Below are 12,082 nucleotides of genomic sequence, written 5' to 3'. Positions count from 1 at the left end.
GGACCCATTCGGCCCTGTGTGTCCACTCCAGTCAAAAGTCAAGGAGGAGATCATCGGCAGAGACAAACACAGCCTGGGTGGCTGCTTTGGGGTAAACCTCTGCTCATCGTAACGACCCCAACCTCCCATTTGCCATTTCAATAAACCCCCTTTTACTTTCGCACTAACATCTCCGTCCAGGGCCTTCTGCAACATTCCAAAGAAGCACAACATAAGGTCCAGGCATGAGCTCCTCTCACAAATTTACCCCAACTACACACCAGGCCTTAATGTCACATAATTTGCTACGAAACACACCTCACTGCTAGCTACTAATAGTCCTCACTAGCAGATATTCTCCAAGGCTAATCATTATGCTCTCCATGGTCCATCCAACTGTTTCTCTCTCTCTCTCTTTGGGCTTTATATTCACCTATCTTCTACATAAAAACCAACATTATCATCCTTGCGATCAGGTCCAAGGACAGGTTAGTGGACCTGAACTCAGCGGGTCTGGCAGCATGTGACCTGTATGGCTTAGAAAGGGTGGACGCTAGGAAGTTGTTTCCGTTAGGCAGGAAGACTAGGACCCGTGGGCACAGCCTTAAAATTAGAGGGAGGAAATTTAAAACTGAAATGAGACGACATTTCTTCAGCCAGAGAGTGGTGGGCTTGTGGAATTCATTGCCACGGAGCGCAGTGGAGGCCGGGACGTTGGATGCCTTCAAGGCAGAGATTGATAAATTCTTGATCTCACAAGGAATCAAGGGCTACGGGGAGAGTGCAGGGAAATGGAGGTGAAATGCCCATCAGCCATGATTGAAATGGTGGAATGGACTTGATGGGCCGAATGGCCTTACTTCCACTCCTATGTCTTATGGTCTTATGGAAACGTTAACAGATTTCTCTCGACGGATGCTGCCAGACCTGCTCAGCATCTCCAGCCCACTGTTCAATATCTAGGAGGTCCTGGTGGGCCAAGTGGCCAAAATCTGCTCCTACAGCTCACCAACTGACAGGAGAGAGGAGCAATGAGAGACAAGACTGAGGAGAGCAGTTCACTGAACTAAGTAAAATACATTTATGCTAATGCTGAAACTCTCAAAGTTAGGCAAAATGCAAAAAAGGCATGCAGAAACAAATACAGTGCTAGCAACAGCTACTTACAATCACATTATTTTCGAGCCCAAACACGACACATGTACACGAATGACCTGGTGATGATTCGGGTGCCCTGTTACCATAACGACACTACCACTCAGACAGAGCATTGGAATACAATGCTCATCTAATTTTGACTCATCACATAGTCTTCATATGAAGTTTCTGATGTATCCAGTCTCATTTCTTCCAAGGACATTCTAACAAAAGGTTGGATATTCACGAATTACTAACCAACCCTAAGCCACCCCCACCCCCTGCCCCCGACACACAAAAGAACCGAACAAATATACTTTTCACTGCTGAGAAATCAGGCCGTTGGACTGTACTCAACACCTGCTCCCACAAATAGGGCACATTGCGAACCAGCCCGTTGATATTTCTCAAAAGAGAACGCTGTCTGGGGTAGATGGGAACTTGGTGTAACCAGATCAGATGTAAATCTTATCGAATGGTACAGCAGAATCAAGAGGCCGAGTAGCCTAATTCTGTCTCTAATTCTCATCTTCAAAATGGGGCTTGTGTAAAAAAGAATTAAAACACACAAATTAGCAGCAAAAGAACATAAAAGACATAGAAGCAGAAATAGGCCATTCAGCCCATTAAGTCTGCTCCATTATTCAAAGAGACCATGGCCGATCTGATGATCCTCAACTCCACTTCCTGGTCTTTGCTCCATCACCCTCAATTCCCTTAGCAATTAAAAATCAGTCTGTGTCAGCCTTGACTATGCTTAATGACACAACTTCAGCAGAAAGGAAATTCCTCCTCATCTCTGTCTTAAATGTCTGCCTCCTTATTCTGAGATGATGCCTTCTGCTCCTAGACTCTCCCACAACATGGAACCAAGCTTTCCACATCGACCGTGTCAAGTCCTTCAAGAATTTTAAATATTTCAGTTAGGTCACTCCTATATTCCAAGGTGTACAGGCCCAATCTCTCCTCTTAAAACAGTCCCTCCATACCTGGTATCAGAGATAATAGGAACTGCAGATGCTGGAGAATCCGAGATAACACGGTGTGGAGCTGGATGAACACAGCGGGCCAAGCAGCATCAGAGAAGCAGGAAAGCTGGCGTTTCAGGCCTAGACCCTCCTTCAGGCTCAATTTGACCTGTTTCTTTCATTCATTTACAGAATGTGTGTATCACTGGCCTAGCCAGTATTTACTGCGCATCTGCAATTGCCCAGAGGATGATTAAGAGTCAAAGACATTGCTGCGGGTCGGGATTCACATGCAGGTAAGGATGGCAGTTTCCTTCCCTAAATGGAATCAGTGAACCAGATGGGTCTTTCTAACAATCAACAATAGTTTCAAGATCATAAGATTCTCAATTATAGATTTTTGTTGAATTCAAATTCCACATCTGCCATGGCGGGATTCAAACTCAAGGTCCAAACCATTACCTAGTGATGATGGCACGAGACCATTGCCTCTCCAGGCCATAACCTCTGCCTCAGTTCTCACTGGGCAGCTCTCCAGTAACTTGCTGCTGCGATTTGGTGGGAAGGCAGATGGGAAACCCTGTGGAAGAATCCACAAATCAGGAGCCGTCCGTCGTATTTGCCGCTACGGTCACGCTGGGATTTGATTCATTGATCATTGCCACTGCACAGGTCTAGCAACAGCGTAGAGCCAAAATGTGCTTGACTGATACTAAACCCGCCCTCTAGGTTCCACCTGCACCAGCATCGCCCGGCCCAAGAAGCCTCTCCCTATTGGCTTAAACATCCCATTCTACAAGTCGCTCATCAAGGAAGCTGATGGAAAAGCCTTGCTCCAACCCACACTTGCCCAGACCAATCCATTCAAGGAACGTTGAAGGAGTCTCACCAACTCAACTGATGATACTTTCCCACTTTGCAACATGGAACCTTGTAGAAATTTACAAAGCAGGCCGTTTGGCCCACCAGCGCTACTGGCGGTTACATACCATCGGCACACCCCTGTTTCCAATGATCGTTGGCCTTCGGCTCAAATCCTCCCTCTTCATGATGCAGGGAGAGTAGATGATCAGAGGGACCAGGTAAAGTGCTACCAAGAATCCAAGATATGCAAAGAGTAGAAATATCTGAAAAACTGAAAGCAAACAAGTGAAAATTATTAGCTGGCAAGACAGTAAAGGTCTTTGAGACTAAGCAGATGCTGATTAAGACAATGGGCCAAGACTTGACTGGTAGTGTCATGGCAATACACCTTTAAGCTGCTGATCCTCAAATGATTTATGCCTCTGTACAATCAGCCTTATAGAAATGGCAGCATAAAACAATCTTAGTTTACATTATACGTTCATTAAACGTGTCATGAAAAGTTAAGGCTGACACTCAACAACATAAGGATCTTTTTAAATGAGACTTGTATTTCCTCCTTGACCCAGAAAAATAGTTGTTGACATTTTGAAGTCTCATTTCTCCTGCTTTGAAATAGTTGTTAGATTGTTAAAGATTCTGTCTTTACTTGCTCTCTGTTTACCTAGTCTGTTTTTATTTCATTTCATTTTCCTCTCTGCTTCTGATTTAACAAATTCATCCCATTTCTCACTGTTGTTCTTCTGTTCCTTTCTCAAACCTGCAATCTCCTGGTTTACGATGACAGATAGTCGCTGTCATTATTCAGATAAGCTTCAAGTACCAATGGCCCTCGCTGAGCGGTTAGCAGCTCAACTCCCAGCAAAGCGAACCACCAAGCTCACCACAAAGCTAGGACAGAAATCTAACTCCCAAGGCACATGGCAAGACAGAAAATCTGTTCCAGAAAAATCTAGGCAGATGGGAGAAGTTAGCTTTGAGATCAGAGATAATGGGAACTGCAGATGCTGGAGAATCCAAGATAACAAAGTGTGGAGCTGGATCAACACAGCAGGCCAAGCAGCGTCTCAGGAGCACAAAAGCTGACGTTTCTGATGAAGGGTCTGGGCCCGAAACTTCAGCTTTTGTGCTGCTTGGCCTGCTGTGTTCATCCAGCTTCACACTTTGTCGTCTGGTAGAAGTTAGCTGTTAGGATTATGAACACAGTCATTAAAACAGGCAATTACATACCAACTTTCTCTGATCGGGCAAACTGCCCAGCAATGAGCCAGGCCAATATTGTAGCAGCAGCAACAGCCCCAATGTGCAGGAAAGGTGCTGTAGCCTGTTCGAGTGGAAATAAAACAAAAAACCATCAATCTCACGGTTCACTTTCTTGCTTGGTCTACCTTTGATGCAGCAGTCAATGGTGATCTGGAAGGTGCTGCGTGGTAGACAAAGTTTCAACAGTAACTTTTCAAGAGAAAAATGGACAAATAATTGAAATGGGGAAGATTGAGGGTCTATGCAGAGAGTGCGGGCTGACTGAAGAGGCCTTGCAAAGACAGAAGATAAACTGAAATCAAAGCAAACTATATAGACCCTGGAAACAAAAAAAACACAGGAAAAATACTGACATACTGGAAGCTGACAACATCTGTGGAGACAAGCTAGAACAGGCAAGACAACATGAACAGCCTCCTTCCCCGATTCTCTGAAGACCATCCACCACATGCAAAAACGAACAGAAAATTGACAAGCTGAGCACAGCAGAGAGAGGGTGTGGGCATGATAGTGATTTGTCACTGGACTAGTGATACCCAACGAGCCATGTTCATGCTCCAGAGTTATGGGTTCAAATCCCCGCTGCGGCTGATCCAATTTGAAGTCAATGAATAAATCTGGAATTGGAGGGCTCGTGTGTTCTAGTGGTCACATCCGTACCTATGTATTCAAGATGGAACTAGATGTGGCTTCGCGCCTAAAAGGTACAAGGGGTATTGAGAGAAAAAGTGGGAGCGGGAGACTGAAATTGCATGATGAGCTACGATCATATCGAATGGTGGTACAGGCTCAAAGGGCCGAATGGCCCACACCTGCACCTATTCTCTGTTTCGAGCCTCCCTGCTGCAGAGGTGTGTCACAACATCTCTGAAACATGAAAGTGTGGAACTGAAAGCCAGTGATGAATATCATTGGCTGCTGTCAAAACCCAATGGCACACTAGTACCTATTAGGGAAGGTATCAGTTGTCCTTAACTAGTCCAGCAGATATGACTCCACACCCACAGCAATGTGATCTTGAATTGTCTTGTGAAATGGTCCAAGCAAGTCACTCGGTTCAAGACACTTAGGATGGGCACCAAATTCTGGGGTACATGGGTTCAAATCTCTCCATGGCAAATGGTGAAATTTGCCTTCAATAAAGAACTATAATGAAAAGCTCGCCTAATAGCAACCATGTGACCTGTCAACATACATCCTTGAGGAAAGGAAATCTGCTGTCCTGACCTGGTCACAGCCTACATGGAACTACAGTCCACAAAAACACGGTGGAATCTCAACAGCAATTAGGGATGGACAATCAATGCTAAGCCAGTCCACGATACCCATTTCTCACAGAGAAGTACAAATCAATCCTGGCCGAGAGAGAGGGGGAGTGAGTGAGAGACTACCAGAGAGAGAGACAGAGAGACTACCAGAGAGAGAGAGAGAGAGAGAGAGAGAGAGAGACTAAGGAATACTTACTTGGAACGATATGAAAATGATATCCCATTCTTCATTCCACAACTGATTAACTGAGATCACAGCAACCAGAATAGCTACCAGAACCACAGTTAACCCAACCTAGGAGAATAAAGAGAAGTTAGCATTTTGCATCAACTCCCACAGGTGGTCCATACTATCAAGGGGAGGATGATTTGAAAGCGCAGGGTTGTGCAGGGGAACTAGATGGAGGTGAGAAAGCTACAGTACAATGTCCTCAGTTGCCCAATGACCTGGATGAGGGCATAGAAGGATGGGTTAGCAAATTCGCAGACGACACTAAGGCCAGTGGAGTTGTGGACAGTGCCGAAGGATGCTGTAGGTTGCAGAGAGACATAGATAAGCTGCAGAGCTGGGCTGAGAGCTGGCAAATGGAGTTTAATGCAGACAAGTGTGAGGTGATGCACTTTGGTAGGAGTAACCGGAAGGCAAAGTACTGGGCTAATGGTAAGATTCTTAGTAGTGTAGATGAACAGAGAGATCTCGGTGTCCATGTACACAGATCCTTGAAAGTTAACAGCCCTGTCAACCTGGGTGGCAAGAAGGCATACAGTGTTTTTGCTTTTATTAATAGAGGGATCGCGTTCCGGAACCAAGGTGTTATGGTGAAGCTGTACAAAACTCTGGTGCGGCAGCACTTGGAATATTGTGTACAGTTCTGGTCACCGCATTATAAGAAGGATGTGGAAGCTTTGGAAAGGGTGCAGAGGAGATTTACTAGGATGTTGCCTGGTATGGAGGGAAGGTCTTACGAGGAAAGGCTGAGGGACTTGAGGCTGTTTTCATTAGAGAGAAGAAGGTTGAGAGGTGACTTAATTGAAACATAAAATAATCAGAGGGTTAGATAGGGTGGATAGGGAGAGCCTATTTCCTAGGATGGTGACAGCGAGCACGAGGGAGCATAGCTTTAAATTGAGGGGTGAAAGATATAGGACAGATGTCAGAGGTAGTTTCTTTACTCAGAGAGTAGTAAGGGAATGGAACGCTTTGCCTGCAACGGTAGTAGATTCGCCAACTTTAGGTACATTCAAGTTGCCATTGGATAAGCATATGGACGTACATGGAATAGTGTAGGTTAGATGGGCTTGAGATCGGTATGACAGGTCGGCACAACATCGAGGGCCGAAGGGCCTGTACTGTGCTGTAATGTTCTATGTTCTATGTTCTAAAAGTCTTGGGCATCTAGAACAGGAAGAAGAGGCTATTTAGCCTATCCACTTTCTTCCAGAATTTCAGGAGAAGATAGTCAATCTATACCTCAATTGCAAAAATCCACCTTAGCTCCACACAATCCTTGACACCTTGAGCCAATATTTTTTAAATAAACCAATCCTGACCTTGAAAGCATCAACTCCCAACATCCACAGCCATTAGAAATTGGAATGGAAGGTCTGAATTATATAGAAGTTGGAAAGGCGAAAACATCTTCCACTGAAGCATAGGAGATTGAGGGATGACTTTATAGAGGTTTATAAAATCATGAGAGGTGTAGATAAGCTGACTGGCAGGTGTCTTTTGCAAGGGTTTGAGATTTCAAGACTCCAGGGCATACTATTAAAGGTAAGAGGAGAGAGATTTAAAAAGACCTGGGGGCAATTTTATTCTAAACACCATGGTTCATGTGTGGAATGAGCTTCCAGAAGAAGTGGTGGATGCAGGTACAGTTACAATGTTTAAAAGACATTTAGATAATTTCATGAACATTTAAAAGAATAAAGGCAGATGGCACAGTGGCTTAATGCATAGCACTGCTGCCTCACAGCGCCAGGTACCCAGGTTCGATTCCACCCTCGGGCAACCATCTGCGCGGAGTTTGCACATTCTCCCCAAGTCTGTGTGGGTTTCCTCCCACAGTCCGAAGAGGCAAAGGTGAGGTGAATTGGTCATGCTAAATTTCCCAGAGTTTTCAGGATATGTAGGTTACGGGTGCTAGCCTTGGGGAATGCAGGGTTAGAGAGAAAGGATAGGGGCATGTGTCAGGGCGGGATGCTCTTCAGAGCGGCAGTGTGAACCTGTTGGGCCAAATAGCCTGTTCCTACTCTGTAGGGGCTCTGTGAAAGGCTTAGAAGGATAGAGAACTATTTCAGTTTAGGATTATGGTCGGCATGAACCAGTTGGGCCGAAGGGTCTGTTTGCATGCTGAATGACCGTACACTAAAAACTTGTCAGACAGACTGTGAGCAGTACCCAAGGTTTTTCTAAGTATATTAAGCGAGAGAGGATAGCTTAGTGTCGAGAGAAATGGATTTGTCTTGCACATCAGACTAAATAATTTGAAATGCTGACCTAAGTAGTGGCACCCACATCCCATGAACAACTTTGTTTTAAAAGGCAGCAAACTGGCTGACTATTTTGTACTGTTCTTCACAGCGAGAGAGAGGAGGGCAGAGGAACATAAGTGGGAAGAAAATCGAAAAATAATCAAGGCAAATAACTTAAGGATTTAATACAATTAAAACCAGTACGTGAAGAAAATACTGGGACTGATGATTAGCATGTCTCTGCAACCCGTTTCATTCCATTCCAGAGTTAGTACAAAAAGAATTAGTCTCCAGCTTTGCGTCTGTCTGAAAATTCAACTTGAAACGAATCAGAAAGCAAAAGTTTAAAAAGTTAAAAGGTTGCAACCTGGCTTCTCATACAGGGTCAGGGCAGGATGGGGTGAGGGGGGTGCGCGGTGGGAGCTGCGGTTGGTGCGCATGTGCGGTGGGGGTGGGAGGTGAGGGGTAGTGGTGTATTTACACCCAGTGGGGGGGGGAGGTGGCGAGGGCGTTGGGGGGTGCGAAGGGGCAGGGCGGGGGGGGAGAGGTGGCAGGGCGGGGGGGGGAGGTGGTGAGGGCGGTGGGGGGTGCGAAGGGGCAGGGCGGGGGGGGGGGGGAAGAGGTGGTGAGGGCGGTGGGGGGTGCGAAGGGGCAGGGCGGGGGGGGGGGAAGAGGTGGTGAGGGCGGTGGGGGGTGCGAAGGGGCAGGGCGGGGGGGGAGAGGTGGCGAGGGCGGAGGGGGGTGCGAAGGGGCAGGGCGGGGGGGGGGGGGGGAGAGAGGTGGCGAGGGCGGTGGGGGGTGCGAAGGGGCAGGGCGGGGGGTGGGGGGGGGGCGGCGAGGATCACATTTGGCAGACCCAAATGGAGAAGGATAACACAGTGTAGAGCTGGATGAACACAGCAGGCCTAGACCCTTCCCAAAACGTCAGCCTTCCTGCTCCTCTGATACTGCTTGGCCTGCTGTGTTCATCCAGCTCTACACCTTGTTATCTCAGATTCTCCAGCATCTCAAGAGGGTTGGAATATAAAAGCAGCGATGCGCTTCTGAGGCTTTATAAGGCGCTAGTTAGGCCCCATTTAAAATACTGTGTCCAATTTTGGGCACCACACCTCAGGAAGGACATACTAGCCCTGGAGCGTGTCCAGCAGAGATTCACACGGATGATCCCTGGAATGGTAGGTTTAACGTATGATGAACGACTAAGGATCCTGGGATTGTACTCATTACTGGTTATAAGGTTGAGGGGAGATCTAATAGAAACTTACAAGATAATGTCTGGTTTAGAAGGGGTGGGCGCTAGGAAGTTGTTTCCATTCGGCAGGGAGACTAGGACCCATGGGCACAGCCTTAAAATTAGAGGGGGTAAATTTAAAACAGAAATGAGACGACATTTCTTCAGCCAGAGAGTGATGGGCCTGTGGAATTCATTGCCACGGAGTGCAGTGGAGGCCGGGACATTACATGTCTTCAAGGCAGACATTGATAAATTCTTGATCTCACAAGGAATCAAGGGCTACAGGGAGAGTGCAGGGAAGTGGAGTTGAAATGCCAATCAGCCATGATTTAAATGGCGGAGTGGACATGATGGGCCGAATGGCCTTACTTCCACTCCTATGTCTTATCGTCTTATCGGCAGCTCCTATTATCTCCAAATGGAGAATCTCTGAATATCTAATTTGTTCTTTGGAGATTCAAGAAAGGATTATGGAGTCTGCTGCTTTGATTGTCTGAAGCTGTTCTTTTGTTTTGATAAAACAAAAAGGTTGCAACAACGTAATAAGAGCAGTGGTATACCATTTGGACCATTAAGTCTGTCCTGCTCTGGATGTCAACTGCTCCTTTCTGCTAGCTCCTGATAGTCTTCACCTCCTTGATACTTCAAAAATCCACCTTTAAAAACTTTTAGCGGTTGTGTCTCTGGTAGAGAATTCCCATCGTTCAGAGGAAATTCCTTCACTCCTCAGTTTTAAAAGCACGTCTATGATCTTGTAACCATGTCCCCCAGTTTGAGATTCATCCATTGAACAGGTCAATGAGGCACCGTTAATCAAACAGCACCAAGCAGAAGTCACACAACTTAAGCCAACTCCTGGGGATTTTTCAACAGAGGTCCGTGTTACCGAGGGTTACCGGTACTGTGGGGACAGTTCTGTTTGGATACTGGTTGCAGCTGAAGGTCCAGCCTGTTGAGAAAAATCAGCTACCTCACTTATCTCCTCCTATGGAGGATGCAGATTGTTGCTGATTGTAATTCAGTCCAGTGAGAGCAAAAGTAATGGAACAGCAGTTCTAGACAAGGGTCCAAAAGGATTCGTTATAGTCATAAGCCATATAGCACAGAAACAAACCCTTCAGTCCATGCCGACCATAATGTGAACTAAACTAGTCGCAGCTGCTGGGTCCTGGCCCTTAACCATCCAAATCTTTGCTATTCCTGTACTTATCCAAATGTCTTTTAAGCATTAACTGTATCCACATCCACCACTTCCTCTGGAAGTTCATTCCACACATAAACCACCGTCTGTATGAAAAAAATTACCCCTCGTCTTTTCTAAATCTTTCCCCTCTCACCTTAAAAATAAGTCTCCCAGTCTTGAAATCACTCACACTAGGGAGAAAGCACTTGCTGTCCATCTCCACCATTCATGGGTTTTATAAATCTCCATAAAGCCACCCCTCAATCTCCTGCATTCCAGTGAAAAAAGTCCCAGCCCATCCAGCCTCTTGAAACTCAAATCCTCCATTCCAGGCAACATCGTGGGTAAATCTTTTCAGAACCCTGTCCAGCTTAATAAGTTTCAATTTGAGTTGTAAGATCATTAGACATAGGAGCAGAAATTAGGCCATTCTGCCCATCGAGTCTGCTCTACCATTCAACCATGGCTGATAAGTTTCTCAATCCCATTTTCCCACTTCCTCCCCATAACCCTTGATCATCAAGAACCCATTTATCTCCGTCTGAAATGTACTCAATGACCTGGCCTCCACAGCCTTCTGTGGCAGTGAATTCCATAGATTCGCCACTCTTTGACTGAAGTAATTTCTCCTCATTTCTGTTCTAAAAGGTTTTCCCTTTACTCGAAAGCTGTGCCCTCAGGTCCTAGTCTCTCCTACCAATAGGAGCATCTTCCCAACATCCACTCTGTCCAGGCCTTTCAGTATTCTAAGTTGCAATATCCTTCCTATAGCAGGGCGACCAGAACTGCACACAGTACTCCAGAAGAGGCCTCACCAACGTCCTGTACAAACTGAACCTCCAAGATCCAAAAGCTCTGAGCAATGAAGGTAAGCTTGCTAAATGCCTCCTTAATCATCATGTCTACCTGTGGCGCAAATTTTAAAGAATTATGCACCTGAGCGTTCTTGACATCTTCTGAAGAAATTACATGCGAAGATCCGAGTGACAACCTCCTCTATTAAGTGACATTCATCGACATACACCAGGAGGACAATCAGCAACCATCCTGAACACTATTGAACAGATGGAATAGGAAGCTATGCACTTTGGCAAGACAAACAGAAGAGCCGAATATTATTTAAACAGATAACTACGGCAGAATGCTACACAACAGAGGGATTTGGGAGTTCTCATGGATGATTCACACGAAGTTAGTATCCAAGTTCAGTGGGTAACAGGAAAGGCAAGTGGAACACTGGCCTTTAATCAAAATGTCCCTATTTTGGTACTTCAATGCCTTTGAAATAAAGTATGTAAGGCACTAATCAAGCAACAGCAGGAAAATGGCAAATAGTTTTTGTACTTTTTATTTGAGGAAGGATAGACTGACATTGGAAGCAGACCAGAAAAGGTCCACTTGGCTGGTACGGAGGGACTGTTTTGTGGGGAGAGTGTGTGTAGGTTGGGCCTGTACAAATTGGTGTTTAGAGAATGAGAGTGACCTTATTGAAGCATACAGGAATCTTGGGGGACTTTACAGGGGAGATGTGGTTGTTTCATTGGTGGGATAGTTCAGGACCAGGCGGCATCATCTCATTTTAAGGAGTTGCACAGTTAAGACAGACATGAGGAGGAATTTCCATTGGCAAATCATCAAGGAAAAATCATAAAACCCACAGCTTACAGCGCAGAAAAGAGGCCATTTGTGCAGTGATGCCAGCACCAGCTCT

General features: G+C 45.8%; 1 protein-coding gene across 6 annotated transcripts in view; it reads right to left on the bottom strand.

Annotated features, from left to right (window-relative positions):
- The window catches only part of gdpd5b (glycerophosphodiester phosphodiesterase domain containing 5b), a 203,535-nt gene that overhangs the window by 53,824 nt on the left and 137,629 nt on the right, over nucleotides 1-12,082 (bottom strand). For all 6 annotated transcript variants that reach the window (XM_048533552.2, XM_048533551.2, XM_048533554.2 and 3 more), the window contains 3 exons: nucleotides 5,676-5,774; nucleotides 4,179-4,272; nucleotides 3,074-3,219 (listed from right to left, as the gene is read on the bottom strand). In XM_048533552.2, coding sequence (XP_048389509.1) covers nucleotides 3,074-3,219; nucleotides 4,179-4,272; nucleotides 5,676-5,774 — 339 coding nt within the window. The remainder of the gene's footprint in view (nucleotides 1-3,073; nucleotides 3,220-4,178; nucleotides 4,273-5,675; nucleotides 5,775-12,082) is intronic.

The sequence above is a fragment of the Stegostoma tigrinum genome, chromosome 6, assembly GCF_030684315.1.
Source record: "Stegostoma tigrinum isolate sSteTig4 chromosome 6, sSteTig4.hap1, whole genome shotgun sequence".
NCBI lineage: Eukaryota > Metazoa > Chordata > Chondrichthyes > Orectolobiformes > Stegostomatidae > Stegostoma > Stegostoma tigrinum.
Note: the sequence above shows the minus strand (reverse complement) of the source record. Positions and strands in the feature narration are given on the sequence as shown.